At 43.4% G+C, this 20,916-nt stretch overlaps 1 protein-coding gene across 1 annotated transcript in view; it reads left to right on the top strand.

Annotated features, from left to right (window-relative positions):
- The first annotated feature begins 893 nt into the window (after positions 1-893).
- The window catches only part of LOC115099079 (phospholipid scramblase 1-like), a 57,291-nt gene continuing 37,268 nt past the window's right edge, over positions 894-20,916 (top strand). Inside the window, exons 1-5 of the mRNA XM_029616385.1 lie at positions 894-986; positions 5,527-5,643; positions 10,691-10,843; positions 11,142-11,184; positions 15,704-15,924. Of these exons, the coding sequence (XP_029472245.1) occupies positions 10,706-10,843; positions 11,142-11,184; positions 15,704-15,924 (402 nt within the window). The 5' untranslated portion in view covers positions 894-986; positions 5,527-5,643; positions 10,691-10,705. The remainder of the gene's footprint in view (positions 987-5,526; positions 5,644-10,690; positions 10,844-11,141; positions 11,185-15,703; positions 15,925-20,916) is intronic.

The raw sequence follows: 20,916 nt of genomic DNA, 5'->3' as shown, positions 1-20,916 counted from the left end.
ATTTCCACAGCATTTGCCCCCTGCAGAAGTGGGAAATGGGTGAATAGTAGGGGGGGGGGCAGTGTGTGGCGCACTCTCTCCAGGTCGGTGCAAGGATAGCAGGCACACTAGGTGAACTATACACAGTAACCCTCACCACACACAATTAAAAACTGTGCATTTATAATAACAGAATGTACATGGAAAAAAAAGATATTCATAGCCTTCCATGGTAAAAATATCACAGCAGTATGTATATTATTTTTACATGCACTGCACTGGTGCCAACCAGAAAACTGCAAAAAAGACATTTGTTATTAAGCCAATGGAGGCAGTGCATATTCATTGTGGATATCCTGAAAACTTGGCCTGTTTGTGGCTCTCAAGGACTAGAGTTGGCCATCCCTGTCATGTAGCTTTCTTCACAATTAAATAATTGCAAAACCATCTACTTACTGGCAGTGATTGGTTAAAGAAATTAATGAACAAAAGTCTCTTTCCCCAACCAAGAATGGAGGTAGTGATTTTCTTGCTTTCTTTCTTGGTCTCTTGACTGGCAAGGTCATCTGGAGTTGGTCACCCCTGTTATATGAGTTATGTGACAGGTTGTACCCCTGTTATCTAATTTTGTTCTCAATGTATTTATGTCCTGCACTATAAATTATGTTCGCTAACAAATGTTTATTGGAAAAAGAAAAAATCTCCTTCTATAAAACTCTCAAAATGTGAAACAAGTGTCCTTGGAGTTATTTCAACTGCAACTGCCAATTTAAAGTATTCATTTCCTTTGTAGGGTGAGTTCCAACTGCCCATCTGGTGTCTTTTAAATATTTCCTTATTCCAGAAAGATTCCACAGGAAGTTGCCCATCTGCAGAAGATATACACTGATCTCTGATTCTCTCCCCAGGTTATGGAAGAGTTGTGAAATGAGATTGGAAGATTCATCTGTCCTTCCAGGGGGACCAAAAGGGGTTTACCTTCCATTTGAAGTCTATGTTATAGGATGGTGAGAACATCCATTACATCTCAGGGTAGTGGAAGCACCCTCTGTTGGCCAGCAGTGGCAATGCTGATTATTTAACATTCTCCATCCAAATCTGGTAGAATGCATGTGAATGTATTGTATTAATTTTTCCTTTGTAAGATGGATCCGGCAGGCCTAATATGTTAGTGCCTATACCAAGTGTATAGCTTGCCTTGGTTTGGGCCCTGTCTGGACACATATGGCTGCATATGCTCTCCAGTGATAATGTTCCAGTTGTCATCGCTATCATTTGAAGTATGTGTTTATTGCAATGCAATATTATTGGAAAGTCTACAGTAAAATTTGTGCAAGAGTTTTACCCCTGATCAGATTTTGAATAATTGGGAGCGGTTGTAACAGACACCCAGTTCTGTTACCATTAAGGCCTGGGTGAACCCTTAGTAAGAACAGTATAGGTTAATGCAGCACTTCTCAACCGGTGTGTCGCGACACACCTGTGTGTCACCAAACACTGGCAGGTGTGTTGCGTCTCCCGGTGTCCCACTGCCCCGTTGTACTTTCCCTCTCCCTTTTTCCAGCCTCCGTGAGCCAATTGGAAGCCTCCTTGCTTTCTACCCCCCACTGCCCAATGGGAAGCCTCCTTTATTCTGCCTGCCCCTGCACAGGACAATCGGAAGCCTCCTCCCCTCTACCTTCCAGTGGGAGTAGGAAGAAGGGAGGAAGCCTTTGATTGGCCGGTGAGGCAGGCATCGCATAGCCTGGGGGTGGGAGGAATGGCAGTGTCAACCCCTGATGAAGCAAGGCCACCATGGGAGCTCAACCCCGTTGAGGCAAAGAAGAAACCCGACCCTGACCGAGGCCACCACGTGAACCCATCCCCATGGCGGCGGAAACCCGACCCCGACAGAGGCCGTCACAGGAGCCCATCCCCATGGCGGCGAAAAAAGAAAGCCCGCTGGAGTAAAGCTGTGGCAGAACTGGAGCCCATCCCTGCAGTGAAGGAAGAAGACGTTTTTGGTGACAGTTTGTGTGTGTGGGTGTGAATGAGTGCCTGTGTGAGAGCTTGTGTGTCTGTGTGTGAATGAGTGCCTGGGTGAGAGCTTGTGTGTCTGTGTGTGAATGAGTGCCTGGGTGAGAGCTTGTGTGTCTGTGGGTGTGAATGGATGCATGAATGAGAGCTTGTGTCTGTGGGTGTGAATTGGTGAGAGCTTGTGTATGTGGGTGTGAATGGGTGCCAGGGTAAGAGTTGTTGTGAATGGGTGCTTGGGTGGGAGCTTGTGTGTTTGGGCATGAATGGAAGCCTGGGTGAGAGCCGGTGTGAATGGGTGCTTGGGTGAGCGCTTGTGTGTGTGAATTAGTGCCTGGATGAGAGCTGGTGTGAATGGGTGCAAGAGTATGTGTGTGTGATTGAGAGCTTGTATATAAGAGAGCATGAGTGTGATTGAGAGATAGACTGGTCAGGGAGGTGATGTGTTTCTGTGTGAGAGAGACTGGTCAGGAAGATTAGTGTGCATATGTGAGGGATAGACTGGTCAGGAAGATGACTGGTGCGAGAGAGACTGAGACTGGTCTTGGGGTCTATTTGGGTGTGTGTGTGAGTGACTGGTTGTGGGCGCTATGGAAGAGGATTGTAAGGACAGAGCTTCAGCAGCCCTTGCTGCTTCTGGTGAGTGCTATTGGTCTGGAAGGGAAAGGAATAGGAGAGTTGCTGGAGAGGGTAAGTAAAGGTGGCTTTTTAAATTTATTTTTCTTGATTGACTGCCATTTTAATTACTGGGTATTATGCAATGTCTGCTGTTTTGAAATATTTTATTGATATTTGGACATGTTTTAATAATTTTTATGAGTTTTTAATTGTTGGATATTATTCTGTTCAGCAGCTGTTTTGTAACATTTTTAGTATAGCTTTACAATTATTTCTGTATGGAGCTCTACAGCAGCTTGGCTTATTCTGTTTTCCCAATAGAAAATGTATTAGTGTTTAGGGCCTGGTTTAATAGTTGTATTTCTTAGATAGGATTGTTACTGTTTGAGTGTGTTCCATAATACAGGTGTAACTTTGTGTGGATTAGTTTGTGTGCATTATTGCAAATCCTGAGAGTCTGTTAGGTGCTATATTTCTCTTCCCATTTCTCGAGGTTCACACTGCATGCAGAGTGGCTGTTTTTGTTTTCCAGTCCAGTTTCTGTCTCCATATTTATAATTTGTGGTTTTTCTGTACTTGGTGAAGGGTGTGTGACCGAGGTGAGGTATTTTACTAGCATGTAGGCATTTGTATCAATCTTATTTGTTGTGTTTTCTCAATAGGATATGCATTAGTGGTAAATTATTGTCTTTTCATAATGAAGGCTATTGTGCCTGGTAGTAAAGGGGAGTTTGTTTTGCTATTACTGAGATGTCATCAGATCCAGAATATCTTTTTTGTATGGCGAGTTGTACAGGGTAACGCCCTAGATCTGCTCTGCAGTCATTGCTGGGGGTTGAGGGGATTTCCTGTGGATGCAGAGTGCATGTTTACATTTAGCCCTGTGAAGGTCACATGTTCAGTGTGTCACTCATGTGAGAACCATCTGTCAGGTGTGTCCCGGCCGAGAAAAGGTTGAGAACCACTGGGTTAGTGAATGGAGAAGTTTAGCATTCAAATTCAGCCCCTTCCTTTGAGGAGTCTGAAATGGCTGATCCCCATTAGAGGTTTTTTTAAGTAGCCCTCTCCAGAAAGTCTGGAGGCAGTCCTTTGTGGTTTGCTAGTGGTTAGGAGGGAGAGAGGGGGTTTTTTGGCTCAGTCAGAGGATCCTGCTTGGGGAGACTGACCATGGTCTGGAGGGTCTTTCCTTATCCAGTCCGCTCGCTGGCTCGTCAGGATTTTCCCTCTTGGTTATTTTTCAGGTTTTTCCAATTTTAGTGATAGGAGCTTCGTCAGAGTCTGTGCACCGCCTGGACTCAGGGCATGGAGAACCCTGTGTCCGGACTGCCCAGGATAAGGAAGACCTGCCCTCCATCCCCTCAACAGGGACGGAGGTGGCAGTGCCTGCTGCAAAGAAGAGCTCTGGTGTTGATGTCTTTTGAAAGGGAAAAGAACTTGTTTTTCGAGATCCAGGAGGAAGGTTTGGACTTCCCCTCCCATCCTGCTTCACAGGGATCCCCCCATCAGGGATCTGAAAGAGACTGAGAGAGAGTCGGAAGATCTGCTAACTGGGAGTGAAAGAAACCACGAATCACTGGGGATACCAATCTGGCATCTTCGCCTCTGGGGAAGAGAGAGAATTTACCTCTCTGTGCCAATGACAGTGTTAACATTTTTTTGCCAGTGGTGGAGGGGTTTTCCTGCCCACATAAGGATCCCCTATCCACCTGGGAATTTCGCTTCTCCATGTCCTGGAAGGTGGAGGCTGCCCTGCCCTGGTAAACAAGGAAAGAAAGACTGTAAGGCTAATGGAGTTCTGTGGGGCAGAAGATTAATTTATTGCGCTGTATTTCACCAATGTTTAAACAGTGAAGACTTTGTTTTGGAACACTAAACAAGTGACTCTGGAGTATTTATTTGGCACCTACAGCGCACAGCCAGGATACAATCCCCCTCTCCCAGGGAAAATGGAAGGAAAATCACCCTTAACGCTCTGGGTCCTGAAAATTAACTCTTTACCCCCTCAAAAATAATCCACACCCTGGGGAAAGAGACTGCAGGAACCGCTAAGCCAGGGTTCCAGCCCCAAAGAGACAATAACTCATTTTATGGCCTACTGGAGTGCGGCCTGCCTCCTGGGATAGGGTCATACTTGTGAGTTGCAGTGCTTATCAAGGCCACAGTTGAAGCCTTGACGACTGGCATTGTTGCTCATAAGTTTCAAACCTGAGTTAATGCAACTCCTTTTTCTGTCAGTGAGTTTATTGCTTTGCAGCATCTGCTTCATTTTCACTCCTGTACAAACTTAGGCCTGGATTCACCATTCTATGGCAGAATGGTGAATCCAGTGAAAAAGGGGGTGGGAGGGGCGAAGGGGGAGGTGGGCCTGCGGAAGCCGGCAGCCTTCGCACCACCGCGGTGTTTTCGCTGCTGGCTTTTGCACCTAATAGCGCCATCGTGAAAGGTGGTGCTATTGGGCGCACTACTGGCGACGATAATGTTACTAACCTTATTGCCGCCAGCGAAGACATCACCCACTCCGCCTCCTCGCCACCTTGACTCCGTCTCCAGCATGCTATCCCACGCGAAAAGGGTCTTTTCGTGTGCGATAGAGGCTTATCGCACGCGATAAGTCTTTGAAAATGACCCCCTCAGATTGTAAACCCTCTGGGGATAGGAAAATAACTACAGTACACAAATGTAATCTGCTTTGAAGTGCTGAAAAGGTGAAAAAAGCAGAGTATAAACAAATAAATAAATAAATAAAAAAACAAACCTCACCTATGGTTTTACATTGCCTTGATTCTGCTCCTCTTCCTTGTAGAAGAAGAGGGGAGGGAGAAAAACAGGAGGGAAGGGACTGGATTCGGAAGTAGAATGGCTGTTCTCTACAATTTCTGCTCAAAGCTCACGCTCTCCTCTCTTCTTTTCTTGAAGGCTGCCTGAAGGTTAGGGCTGGAACAGAACACCCCTGCTGCTCTGCCTGAGTCTGACAAGAAGTGGTGGAGCTAGCGCGTTCCAGGTCGTTCCTCCACAAATGAATCACTGAATAAGGTATAGATTGCCTGCCACCACACACGAACTGGCCTGTAGGTGGGGGCTAACATTTTGGGCACCTTGAAGGCTTTGTAAAGTGAATAGCCCAGGAACACTTTGGGCCTGCACTAAGATCCCTGTGATCCATCCTAAGTAAGACATGGCAAGGGTTTCAGAACTCAGTGACCGGTCCCAGGTGAGAAATATAGGGTGAGTGCCTCAGAACCTCCCTGAACTGGAACACAGATAACTGTAACCCTTGCTGGACGAGAGGCATTAAACCAAAGGCTCAAGATCTCCTCAGAGCAGGGTTCTAATCCTTGTGACCCACTCAGCCTCAGTGGCCTGGCATCTCACACTAAGCAGGGCTTACATCCCTGTTATCCAGCCCAGATGAGAAGCAGTGGGTGAGCAGCAAAAACTTTCCTCAGCATGGGATTCAGCTCCCTGTGAGCTGTCACAACTGAAAGTATTGCATCCGTTGTCCAGGACCTCCTTGGAGCAGGGTAGAATTCCCAAGTTTCTTGGATATACCTAATTCCTGTTATTAAGCGTTTAAAGTTTTCAATGCCAGTTCTCATTCTTTCGTTTACTACACTACCTCTGCTCTGAATTAACAAAAGAACATAAAAAATGCCATGCTAGGTTAGACTAAGGTTCATCAAGCTCAGCATCCCGTCTCTGACAGTGGTCACTGGGTCACAATGACCAGGCAGATCCCAAAAAGTAGATCTATTTCTTATTACTCACTTCCAGGGATAGCAATGGCTTTCTGTAGTTTACCCAGCTAATAATGTTTTATGGACTTTTCCTCCAGTAAATTATCCAAACCGATTTTAAACTCTGGCCTTCTAGTCACCTTGACTACTTTCTCTGGTAATAGATTCCACAGCTTGACTGTGCATTGAGTGAAAAAGTACTTCTTAAATCTACTGCTTCATAATTTCATGGAATGTGTCCCCTTCTTTTAGAATTAAAGGAATTATTTACCCTTTCAAATATTTACTATTTGCACACTACTCATGATTTAAAAAAAACGTATCTGCTCCTACTTGTCTCTGTTCTATGAGTCCTAACCTGTTTAGCCTTTATTCATAACGGAGCAGTTCTATCCCCGTAATCGTTTTTGTTGCCTTCTTCTGCACCTTTTCCAATTCCTCTATGTCTTTTTGGAGATGGCGTGACCAGAACTATGTACAATAATCAAAGAGTAGTTGCACCACAGATTGATACAAAGGCAAAGCAATGCAATATTTAGTGTTTTATTCTCCCTTCCTATTTGGATCATCCCTACCATTCTATTTGCTTTATTGACCACCATCATGCCCTGAGCTGAGCAGGGCCAATGTTAGTTTTCTTGCTGTCCTGTCTGAACAATTACTGTGCGCTCCCCCACCCACACACAAACATTCATTCAGTCTCTGTCCTGTGCCCATCTAAAAAAAGCCCAGACCCCTCCAGCGATGCAAACTTTAAAAACTGACACCTACCCCAACTCCTGGGTCTTCACACCCTCCCCCACACAGAGTTAAGAATTATGCATTTATATTTTTCATGAAAAAAAAAATCAATGTACAGTATTCTGAGGTAAAAATATCACATTATATGAACATGCACTGCTGCGATGCCAACCAGAAATCCCCTCAAAAAGGAATCCATATGATATTAGGCCTATTGTAACACGTGTTGGGTGCATGTTTGACCCTCAGAAAGCCGTGAGTAAACTAAATTACAATTACAATATAATAAACCTCCCATACCAATACAGCACTCACTGCCAGCACTGAAACAATATGAAACCTTCCTATGACAAGGCAACACTGCAAATATACAGGCACTAAAACACCAATGCATTTCCTATTAGGAGAATGCCTTTCTTCAGTCACATATGCAGAATGCAAACAGACCCTCAACAAATACAGAATAAAGCAACCATAAAATATGCATAGAAACATACAGGCAAAAACTGAACTAGAAATTACAACAAGCCAGGCTTTCTATGCAGTGCAACAACTGAACCACAGAACCATCAACAACCAACTAGGGCCCTGACGTTTTTGGTTTGGGGAACAAATAAACATGGGAGTAAGTTGCTGAGGCAGCTTTTAATACGCTTAATCATTAAGTCTGATACTTTTGATGCAGCTTCATCATTGCTCTCTGCTTCCATGGCAGGGGTTAGGGAAAATTAGATTCGGACAGCATCCAAGGACCCTGACTGTTTACGTTTGCATGAGGTTGCATGAGGGCAACCAGTACAGTGCAGCAGATACTGGCATAAGCTTACTGGACAGACCCGTGGATCATTTGGTCCTTTTCTGCCATCATTTCTATGTTTCTATTACTCAAACATCAAACAATAAAATAAAAAATATAATAAATACATAATCATAATAGTAACAACATACTAATACAAATATTTCAAACAGTAAGGGGCGGATTTTCAGAGCCCTGCTCGCGTAAATCCGCCCAAAACCGGGCGGATTTACGCGAGCAGGGCCCTGCGCGCCGGGAAGCCTATTTTACATAGGCCTCCCGGCGCGCGCAGAGCCCCGGGACTCGCGTAAGTCCCGGGGTTCTCCGAGGGGGGCGTGTCGGGGGCGGGCCCGGTCGCCGCGGCGTTTCGGGGGCGTGTCGGCAGCGTTTTGGGGGCGGGTACGGGGGCGTGGCTACGGCCCGGGGCGGTCCGGGGGCGTGGCCGCGCCCTCCGTACCCGCCCCCAGGTCGCGGCCCGGCGCGCAGGAGGCCCGCTGGCGCGCGGGGATTTACGCCTCCCTCTGGGAGGCGTAAATCCCCCGACAAAGGTAAGGGGGGGGGTTTAGACAGGGCTGGGCGGGTGGGTTAGGTAGGGGAAGGGAGGGGAAGGTGAGGGGAGGGAACGGGGGTAGGCTGCGCGGCTCGGCGCGCGCCGGCTATACAAAATCCATAGCCTTGCGCGCGCCGATCCAGGTTTTTAGCAGATACGCGCGGCTCCGCGCGTATCTACTAAAATCCAGCGTACTTTTGTTTGCGCCTGGAGCGCAAACAAAAGTAGGCTATTCGCACGCCTTTTAAAATCCGCCCCTAAATGAATAGAAGAGTGAATAATTAAAAACTCATATTTTTTTTTCAAATTTTCCAAACCAATAAAATATTTCAAAACAACAGACAAATAACACCTGAAAAATAAAATTAATAAGGATAAACATAACTGAGAACTTTTACATAGTAGAAATAACCCAAAAGTGTAAGAATCAACTATAATCGAAACAATACAAAATCTCACTTTATGCGATGTAGGAATGAATTAGACATGGAATAATGACCTTCATACAGCACTGGACTTGAACACTCCTTGACCATGTTTGAAAGTCCTCTTATATGAGCTCAAGTTATAATCATTGGTCATATGAATTACTTTATGATCAAGTATATGTTTTTAAGCATTTTTTTTTTGCATTTAAAACTTAATGCTGCAGTCCGCTATTAAATTCAGTTCTTACATGTAAAGACAGCACTTATCTGAGTGTTTATGAATGCCTCCGGGGAAATTTTCAGAATATATCAACAGTTGCAAATATTTGCTTCAAGACTGTTTTATAACCCAATACTGCAATGTTTCAGAATGGATCTTCCTTCCTCAGGGGTTATCCAAAGTAAGGTGGTCTTCCTTCACAAGACATCCCGGGTTTGAAACAAACAAGTTTCATGATGCTGAAGTGGTTGCTGCTGCTGTCAGTGACTTAAACTTATAACTGGAGCACATATAAGAGGACTTTAAAACACAGTCAATACATGTTCAAGTCAAGTGCTATATGAAGGTCATTATACTATGTCTAATTCATTCCTATATCGCATAAAGTGAGATTTCATATTGCTTCAACTTTTACAAAGTAACATAGTAATGATGGTAGAAATAGACCGAGGGGGTCCATATTCAGCCACTGAGCAGCTAGTTAAGGGGGTAATTTTGTAAGGCTTATCGCGTGCGATAAGCCGCTATCACACGCGAAAAGTCCCTTTTCGCATGCGATAGCTAGCTAGGGGCGGAGTTGGGGTGGAGTCGGGGCGGTGAGGGGAGGAGTCCGGGTGGCGTTGGGGCGGACTCCGCGATGTCTTTACTGGCGGCGATAAGGTAAGACACGTTATCGTCGCCAGGAGCGCGCCCAATTGCACCACTTTTCACGGTGGCGCTATTGGGTGCAAAAGCCGGCAGTGATAACACCGCAGTTGTGCGAAGGCTGCCGGCTTTCACAGGCAGGATCGTGACATTATAAAGGTATGATCTGAAATTGGGAGAGGAGTGAAATCTGAACTTTGCATGTTGGACCTGTGAATTGGACCCCAAAAGCTTAATGCAGCTTTTTATGATTCATGCAAATTGACTTGTACACATATTCTATTGTAAATAAAATCAGACCTGCTTTGAACTACAATTTTGGAGTGTCTGTGGTTACTGCAAGATAACTATGCTAACATCAGTTCCCACAGAGAGGATTAGTCACCCTTAAAAGTAAGTGCTTTCATCAACAGTCCACTGCATTTACTTGCACACTTAAAAACAAAAAAAGTTAGGGATTATGCCCCTCTCCATTGAAGAAACGCAATGTTCTAATCTTGAACCCTGCTATCCAGCAGTCCTAAAGTTATGTGAGCCAGATAATGCTGAAAATCGGTGTTTAGCCAGATATCCTGTCCCATCCCGGAATACCACTGCACCTCCCCACATTTATCCAGTCAACTTTGTAGCCAACTAAAACGAGAACTTGCTGCGTCTGGGTTGGTCAGACCCGCAGATTTTAAATCCGCGATTTTACTAGCTAGGATTTAACTAGATATACTACTTTCAGAGTTAACCTCCGCAATTTCAGCACATAGGCCCTCTGTTTCTAAATCTGTTCCTCTAGACCCCAGTTTATTTGGTTTTTTTGTTCCCATAGATAGAATGGGAAAATAATTCCAATAAATCAAGCCCCTGATGACAAATAAGCAAAGTGTTTAATTACAAGATGCTGAATATTTTTCTTTTAGTATACTCTGCGTATTATCATAAAATTCTAACATTGTATTATCTTCTCAATAACAGGCTCTCCAGCTCAAGATGGCTATAGCATGGGGTCACATGAGAGAGCCTGCAGCTTTTCCAATGCAAAATCAGACTACTGAATCTTTAGGTGTGTGGATGCCTACACCTGTACGCTCTCTACACTGTCCACCAGGTTTGGAATATCTGACCCAGGTAATGTATTTATTTAGTATTTATTTTAAGTGCTAATGTTTTTGTTGAAAATCTTTCTGCTATCATTATTCTTTGAACCCTTGATAAATGAGCAAGATATTTTTCCGTAAAGAATTACCTATATAGTGCTATGATACTTGGTTGCCACCCCTTAATGTAACACATTTCTGCCCTGTTAGACAGTGAAAAAATAAATACAGTGAATTCCTTGGGTTCCATATTTTCATATACTGTGGTATGTGCCATTGTTTTATAGTCATTCGTAGTAAGTGTGATTTGTTTTCTATTATTCTGACAGATAGACCAGATATTAGTTCACCAACAGACTGATCTATTAGAAGGTATGTATTTAATTTTTATGCTGCACATAGTTACACCTGGAAAATTCTTAGACTAATGGCATGGGATCTTTCCTTTACAATATCTTTTATACTCCATCAAGAGTATGAGGAACTATGTTTCAGCGAGGACTGGAGCCAGCTCTACCAATAATGCAAATAAGAGTGGCATCCTACTGACCAAGTAATGGAAATTCTGTTATAGTTCTCTCTCTCACCACTGTATATTCTCCTCACCCAACTCTTTATCTTTTCTGTGTGCTTGACGTCAAGCACACAGAAAAGATAAATTAACATCTTGTTTATTCATTCATTATACTTAGTCAGTCATTATGGGGGTAAATAATCCAAACACGAGCATGATGGTGCAAACTCTGCGGGTACTATTACCTGCGGAGTTTGCACCAGCAATCAAAGCAAAAGCACAGCGGTAGGATTCCTTTGACAGTGCCCCCTCAAAAATCTGTGCCCACTTAAAAGTGTGAGGTCATTTTTTATCCCAAACTATGCAAGTAGTTACAGCTGCTGTCTCCTCCACTCCTCTGACCAAACCCCATCCCCAGGAACACCCGCAAAATATGCAGGGAAATATATACATGTTATTGACATACACGCTTCCTTTTATCCATGGAGAGGAAATCAAACAGCACATTTCTGACGGGAAAAACGGCATTTTAGTCATGGAAATGCCTTTAGTTAATAGTTATTGCATTCCCCGTAAAGTAGAACATATAAAGCCAATGGGGACTTAAATCTACGCTTCCGGCACCAATGTGAGGAAATGTCTAGAGCTTCCCATCAATGCTACATCAGTCTATAAGTTAATATATGACATTAAAATGAAATTACTGGTCAAGCGGAAGAAAGCGGTTATCTCTCCTTAGGTGCAGTTCTTATCTTTTTCTACTAGAGGTCTCTATTACACATGGTTGTTCAACAAAGCATACCATACCACCCAAAGAATCAACTAAACATCACCGCCCTCCAATACAACCTCATGATTAAATGAAAATCATCACAACTATACTTTTCAGAAATAAGAAAGAACTCATTTAATGTTCTTAAGCATGATTTATGTTTACTACTAAGCCTAATAACATGTTATGCTTTACACCCCTTGTCAACCCCCTTTATCCCTATAACCATATTTTGTAAACCGTTATGATGGCATTATTTTTTACGTTTCCAAATGACGGTATATAAAACTCATTAAATAAATACATAAATAAATAAAATAAATTATGTAAGTTAATACATATTGCCACTATGTCTTATTGTATGAGAATCAGCTTTGACAACTAGATGACCCAAACTTGTGCATGATGGCACTCTTAAATAATAAGACACACTGCCAACACACTTATGAAATTATTATATAAAGTGCCTACACATTTAACATTTCTAGGTGCTATAATTGTTTTTGGCACTCGCAGTGGAACAGTCCAACTGTTGTTCCATTCTGTGTTGATCTTGCTCAGGATTTATAGACAGGAGGTGTTACCTGTTAGTTAAGCTATTTCATGGTTTGAATGTCCCTTAATGTTTTATATTAAAACAACAATATCAATAAAGAGAAAACATGGGAAATATTACTCATTTGTGTTACTACAGCTAATAGTGCATGTCCCTATTATACATTCTAAACTGTATTTTTTTAAAGTACCCATTAGAAGTCCATCATATTACAAATGCTTTTTCATTGCAGTGGACTGGGTGATGGCTAGGTGACTACAACGGAAACCTGCAAAAGGAAGTGGATAAGATCAACCTCATGCCCAGAGATATAAGCAAAAATAGAGTGAAATACAAGCAGCTCCAAAAAAGAATATCCACAAACTAGGATAGAGCGTGTAAAGAGTATATCTTTTATTTAGAAATCAATAATCATGGTCAACGATCGATACCTAAAACATACCTTTCAACAATAGTCAGTCTCCTGACACGTTTGTGACAATCAGTGGTATTTGTTAGCTAAATTTCCTAGAATTCAGTACCATGTCCCTCCTGATGTGGCTTGTATGCGGAACAGGATCATTTCCAGGCACTAACTTTCATTGAAAGAATGTTTTCAATATGGATCTCTGGCCATGTTTATTGATTTCTAAATAAAAGATATACTCTTTACATGCTCCATCCCAGTTTGTGAACATTAACTTTCTGGAACTGTTTGCACTTCACTCTATTTTTGATTATGATTGTCTATAGCACTTTTTGGGGTTCTAAGATATCCATGACAAACTAGTGGTGGCTTCATTTATACAAGTGTGTTTATTTAGGCAAAGAGGGGAAGCAGCAGAGAAACCTCAAGAGGGGAAACAATATTTGTATATTTAGCATTATAAACTATCTCCCTGGATATGAAAAAGTCACTTGAGATGATTTACACAAACCCAAAATAAATCTGTAGCAAAGAGCACAATTGAAACCATCTAAAATACAACTAAAGAAACATAAAATCCTAACATTGTATCCAGCAAACAAACAAAACCAAAAACAGGAAGCCTCAGGGCCGGTGCTAGCATTTTTGCTGCCCTGTGTGAACAATTACTGTTCTGCCCCACTCCTCTATTTTTTATTTTTTTTAACACAGAATACCCCACCTCAATGAAACATGCAAAACACAGACTCACTCTCACCAAATTCAGATTCCCTGTATGTACCTGGATCAGTCCAGACACCTGGGTTTTGCCTCCCTTCCAGCAGATGGAGACAGAGAAAGTTTTGTCAAAACTCTGCCACCCACGGTCTGCCAGTATTACTCAATGTCAAAGCAGAATGGTTCAAAACCAAACAAACTATATACAGGAATCGTAAACTCAAAACCAGATCACTAACCTCAACTGTGACCCAAACCCGTTAAACAGGATGACAAGATTGATCTGCAGACCCAAACTACACAAATATAGAATGAGCGGATTCTCTATTGCCTTGATGCTTACAACGGGTGGGACTCTGGACTGATCCGTGGTACTACAGGAACGAAAATTATCAGGTAAGACCCAATTTTCCTTTCCCTGAATGTACCCAGATCAGTCCAGACTCCTGGGATGTACCAGAGCTAACTTACCTAGGTTGGGACCCAGAGAGGCTCGCTCGGAGCATTGATTCTCCAAATCCCCCAGAATCAGGAGCCCAGACATCCAGCCAGTAATGTCTCGCAAACGTGTGTAAGGACTTCAATGTAGCCAGCTTTGTACCCTTCAACTGGGAGCAGATACTCCCTCACATTCACATTGGATTAAAAAGAAGGTGCAAAAGACTCTGCTCATGTTCAGTTAGGATAGAGAATTGAATGTTATACTATTTGAAGAGTAAGTTTCAAAGAGATTTCTTTAGGTAAAATACAGAAATGGCTTTTTAGAAAATTCACGGACTTATAGGTGCATAGGGGAGTGGAATTCCAAGCAGTAGAGTCTGGGAGAGGTTGGAATTTCTGTGCACACTATTTTAATTTTAAAAAATATGCAGTGAAGTTTAAAAGTGTTGCTCACGCTAAAAGGCCCATATACACGAGTATCTGGGCCATGTGTGAGCAACACATATTTTAAAAGCTGCAAACCATGCGCGTATATGTGCGCACTTGAGCAAAAAAAAGGGGCAGAAACGGGGGATAGTTGGCGGGGCATGAGCATTCTGGGGCAGGGCCAACACTTACACGCCTAACTCCGCAGTTGAAAACCGGCCTCCGCAGCATGCACCTGTTAACTGCATATCTTTACTTCTGCTCCTGATGAGGTGGAAGTCTTCATAAATCTCTGTTTAGGCCTAGATTGACTGGGTGAGGTGTCTGGATCAGCTGGGGAGTGCAGGATGAAGAATCAGAGGAGACTGAATGACATTGAGACTGATTGGGCAAATTGGTTGACTCATGAGTAAATCTGGGAATGATCTTCAAGCGAGCATGTATTAAAATCCTCTTCCCTGCATACATTAAAGCCAACAAATCCTTAGGGAAGACATGCGAAGTACGTTTGCTCGAGTAACGGCTTAAAATTCGGGGCACACATGTATGCGGTAGACATATTTTAAATCATGTGTGCATACGTGTGTGCGTGATCTAAAATTCCAACATATATTTGCTCGGCTACCCAGTTGCACCTGTATGGGCACCTGGGTGCTTGTTTTAAAGTTATCATCCCTGCGTGTAAATTCTCTCAGTAAACCTTTTCATGGCCAATAGCAGGGGCATGTGTGCGCGGGTGATGTTGCCATGATAATTTGCAAAGCAGACTTATCTGCAGAAGTGCACTTTGAAAGCTGGCATAAATTGTGCACATATTTTTTGGCTGATTTTTGTATGATGATGCAATATGTTCCCCCCCTAGAAAGCAACATTAAATGACCAGCAACTCAAGAGCAATAATTATATTTCTTGTAATCATAAAACAGAAGCAATAACATCACACACGTTAGACACAGAAAGGAATCAGAATTAAAACTGCACTGTGGTGCAGCAAATGTGCACCTACTTTAATTCTTTGCCTGTAATAAATATTAATAGCTTCTTGTCTTACCTTTATAGTTGTGTTTGGTATTGAAGCAAATAACAAGTATGAAATTAAAAACAGCTTGGGGCAGAGAGTTTACTTTGCATTAGAAGAAAATGATTTCTGTACTCGAAACTGCTGCGGGCCAGCACGTCCCTTCATCATTACCATTGTCGATAACATGAATCGGGAAGTCATAAAATTATTCCGACCTTTTAGATGCTCTTCTTGCTATTTTCCTTGCTACCTACAGAAGGTCAGTGAACAGTTGCTTTATTTCCCTTAATCTTGTTAGGAATTAATGTCTCTTGTTTAGTTTTTGCTAATATATATATGAATATATTGGTTTTACATTTTAGTGCATGGCTTGTATTCATTTTCTTTGTTCTTCCTTAACTCCTGCATAAGAACAGATTTAAAGCTTTTATGTAACCTTTTCTGTGTGGTGGGCACGGGTAGTAACAACCAGCCGGGTCCCTCCCCAGGCAAATTACGTCCCCGGTATTTGGAATCTCTGACTTTGTAAACCGTGTGCCAGATTTATGTATTTAGGACCAAAAAGAAATGCACGGAAGCTGAAAGGCAGTTTTTATGTGCGCAGTTCTGAAAAAGCATATCTGTAACTTCTGCAAGGGAGAACATTTCATGTGGACAAGAGGTCAGCTTTCCGGGATGTGCAGGACGTGCATCTGTGGTGCACGGAGATGCAAGAATCCAAAAGAAGACACACGCCTATCAGAGTCCTTATGCCGCTCCTGCCCCAACAGGCTCTTACCATTCGGTGAGAATAGGACATCGAGCTAATGCCCAAAAGGGTTACGTTTGAATGATTTGGTCAAATCTCCACAGTGCTCTTTGTATAAGTTTCACATGCAGTTGCTTTCCATTTTCTGTTGCGATTCCCTTCTAGAAGTTGCAGGAAATAAAATCCCTGACCCAAGGATATGCTACTTTCAACTATCTCTCAATCTCTCAATCTTGGTGCACCCTGTTTCTTTTACTTTTGTGTGAAACTATGTCCTTTACGAGGAGGTGATGAAAGTGGCCATATACTGATAACATGAGCCCTGGGGTGGCAGAAGCTATTAAAGTGGCATTTTGAAAATTGTGTTGGTTTTTATAATTAGTGGCAAAAACATTACAGTTACAGTTAGCAACGAGGATTATGGGCAGAGAACCTGATTTCCTGCAGCAGATTTTTCAAAATTCTGCAGCAATTCTATGGCAAATTTGCATCATTTTACATAAAGGTTCATATCTCTAACTATGCAACAAAAAAAAAGTCAATTTTTCAGTGAAAATCATTCACATTGCTTGTTTTTAAACAATATTTAAACTCTGTAAAAAAATGTCACTTTAGTTTTGAAATGAAATAATGCAACCCTTTTTATATTTCTTGAAAAAGTCTTTGCTGTCTTTCCAAGTATAAAAGCCTCTGTATGCTAAAATGCCCTCAACATCAGCAGTTTTTCATGCTGTTAATTACAGAGGGGCTGATGTAATAAGATCCGCGGCAAAACAGGCCCTCGTTATGAGCGTGGGTTTTGATCACCGAGCAGGGCTGAAGCTGCCACTTCCGCGGGATGTAAAAAAAATTAATTATGCAAACGATTTGCGCGCAGAAATCCGCATACAAATGGGAAAATGCACATACCTATGTAATAAGTGTCCGCATCCGCGCTCAAAACCCGCACCAATAATCCATGCATAAAAGCGAGAAAGCGAACAGATCTCCCTATTAAGTGAAAATATGACCCTGGAAAGTATTTTTAATATTTCAGATAACTGTGCTGCAGAAAACATGGCAAATATTTTCAGGAATGCTAATTCACAACAATCTTGCTGCTCTTCTGACTGTGTATCTATCCACCCAGGGAAGCACCTACCTTGGACGCCGTGAAAAGCACTTTGTTAAGCTGGTCACTCTGAAGCTGAGATAGGCGCTCAGCTAGGCGCTTATCAGGCCGCTTGTGCTCTGTTCCAAGGCAGAAAAATCTATATGATCGGGCGCCCAGGAAGGAGCCTAGCTAATCTTGCCACTCAGGCACTGAGCTAGGCACTCTTCTGGCCATGTATCTGGGCGCTCAGGCACTGAGCTAGGCTCTCAGCTGTTCACAAATCTGGAAAAGCGCCTAGGGAATCACCTACCTAAGGTGGCCATTTCAACACCCAGAAAAGCACCTAGCTAAGCTGGCCACTTAGACGCCAAGATAGGCACTCAGCTAGGTGGTTTTCCGGATGCTCGGATACCGACATAGGCCCCCCAAGTTGGCCCTGACCATGGTGGTAAAAAACCAGCATTAAAAAACCCGCACTAGCATTAGCGCCACTCTCTGCATTGCCTATGATTAGCTAATCGCCTTCTTTGCATACCGTTAGCATGCATTCATGCAGGAAAAAATGCAGGTCTGTAAGCACGTTCGTACGCGCTTTTTTTCCCACGCACAAAACCCTTATTACATCCCTGTATAGGGATTTGCGCGGGAAAACACATGTACAAACAAATCCGCAACAGCTTCAGCGCACCATATTACATCAGCCCCATATAATGGACACATGGTAACAGATACAAAAGGGGGTTGAATTAGCATAAATTGAAACTTGTCAGCAGTTGTGTCAATCATCAATTGAAATTAATTCCCTCACTGCCAGCTGTGGGACATCAGGATATCCTGGTCTTTGCAAATGGTGTGTTATTGACCACCTATTCAGGAGCAAGAACTTTTGTGTAAAGATGAAATTCTTCTAGACACATCATCCAGGAGTTAAATCAAAATCATCTTTGATTTTATAAGAATTTCAGAGATCATTGAGGGATCAGACATTCCGACTGCTTTCTCCCTTCATTCCTGCTTCACTCCTTGCACCTTCTTGTTTACTTCAGGAGAGGAGGTAGGGGGATAGGGGAACAATAAAGGACAAGGTTTCCTGCAGTCTGTTTGCTAGAGGAAGGCTGGTGTAGAGACAGAAGGCAGGCAAGCTCCCTGCAGCTTTCTTCAAAAGATTGAATTAAGAGGTGTGAAAGCTTTCAGGAATGTTGATTCTGTGGCAAGCTGTGAAATGTGTGACAATAGTGATCATAACATGATCACATTTAAACTAATAACTGGAAGGGGGACAATAAGTAAATCTACAGCTCTAACACTAAATTTTCAAAAGGGAAACTGATAAAATGAGGAAAATAGTGAGAAAAAAATGAAAAGTGCAGCTGCAAAGGTTAAAAGTGTTCAACAGGCATGGACATTGTTTAAAAATACAATCCTAGTCGTGCAGTCCAGATGTATTCCACGCATTAAGAAAGGTGGAAGGAAGGAAAAACGATTACCGGCATGGTTAAAAGGTGAGGTAAAAGAGGCTTTTTAGCCAAAAAAAATCCTTCAAAAATTGGAAGAAGGATCCATCTGAAGAAAATAGGATAAAGCATAAACATTGTGAATGTTACGCTGCCATCTGCAGCAGACCCGCGGCACGGCCCCCTCACCTTTCCACAGGGACTTCAGCCTCTGGTTCCTCCTCGCTAGTGGTGGCCCAAGGTCGGAGCCAGCGGCACACTGCTGCTAGTGAGGAGGAACCAGGAGCCGGAGTCTGTGTGAGACGGTGAGGGAGCCGCGCAGCGGGTCTGCGGCAGATGGCACGCGTAACAGTACCCCCCCTTTACGTCCCCCTCTTGGTCGGGGTTTGCCTGGATGGGGACGATGGTAATTCAGGAGGAGAGTTTTGTTCAGGATGTTCTAAGCTGGCTCCCATGAGTTCTCTTCAGGTCCGTAACCCTACCAGGAAAGGATGTATTCCCACCGGCGGCCCCTACGGCAGACATCTAGGACTTCTTGTACCTTTTACGTCGTATCGGTTTCCGCCACCAATGGAGGTGGCTCAGGGGCTTTCCAGGCAGGCCAAGATAGAATCACAGGTTTTAAGAGCGATACATGAAATGTATTATGTATTCCCAGCGAAGGAGGCAGCCGAAGCTGGTATGTAACGGGTCCAATGCGTCGGGTAACAGAGAAGGGACCGATATATCTAGGGGTGAATCTCTGGGACAGTATTCAAAGCTGGATATACCAAGTACTTAACCAGACTTTCTGGCCAGGGAGGAATTCAGGAACCAAGCAACGTCAACTGTCAGCAGTTCTCTTGGCCCGGGAAGCAGCCTGACGCAAGCGGAGATTTGTCTGCTCCCATAACGTCTTAAGGGCATCCGAAGTAGCCTGTGCCATAGGAGATGGCACTGATAGAGGTATAGGCAATGGTGGTTGTGGTTGTTTCCCATATATAACTGAGAATGGTGATGTTCCAGTAGCAGTGGCGATGTGAGAGTTGTGAGAAAACTCTGCCCAGGATAGGAGGTCAGACCAATTGTCTTGTCGGTCATTGATGTAAGCGCGGTGGAAGGTCTTCAAGGAGTGATTCATTTGCACAGCTTGCCCGTTGGCTTGGGGATGATAGGCAGTCATTAAGCTGATGTTAATACCAAATTTTCGGCAGAGGGCACGCCAGAACCGGGCAACAAATTGAAGACCTCTGTCAGAAACAATGTCCTTGGGTAGGCCATGCAGTCTAAAGATATGGTGGAAGAATAAACGTGCTAGCTCTGGAGCAGATGGTAGGCCCGGTAGAGGGACAAAATGGCCATTTATGAAAATCAGTCTATGGTTACCCATATTACGATGTGACCCTTTGAAGGTGGCAAATCCACGATGAAATCCATAGACAAGTGAGTCCACGGTTCTTCGGGTGCTGGAAGTAGTTGTAGAAGATACCAAGGTCGACCGACCGGGGGTTTTTGCTGTGCACAGATGTTACAAGATTTGACGTATGCTTTTGCGTCGCAGACCATAGTGGGCCACCAGAAGAACCACTGGAGCAGTGCTAATGTTCATGCTCATCCTGGGTGACCAGCGAATTTGGAATCATGTGCCCAATGGAGAACTATTTTTCTGAGTCTTCGGGGCACGACCGTCTTTCCAGCAGGAACTCGATGAGTAGCAGATAATACAGACCGGGTCTATAATATGAGTAGGTTCTGGAGTGTCTTCAGACTCGAAGGATCGAGACAAGGCATCTGCCCGGAGATTTTTGTCAGCTGGGCGAAAGCGAAGTTCAAAATCGAATCTGGAGATAAACAAGGCCCACCGAGATTGACGGGCATTGAGAGGTTGTGCTTGACTAAAATGTTCCAGATTCTTATGATCAGTGAACACAGTGAATTTGTGTTGTATGCCCTCTAGCCACGAGCCATTCTTCGAGA

This window comes from Rhinatrema bivittatum, chromosome 9 (genome assembly GCF_901001135.1).
Source record: "Rhinatrema bivittatum chromosome 9, aRhiBiv1.1, whole genome shotgun sequence".
NCBI lineage: Eukaryota > Metazoa > Chordata > Amphibia > Gymnophiona > Rhinatrematidae > Rhinatrema > Rhinatrema bivittatum.
The sequence above is the reverse complement of the archived record's forward strand: the minus strand, read 5'-3'. Positions and strand labels throughout refer to the sequence as shown.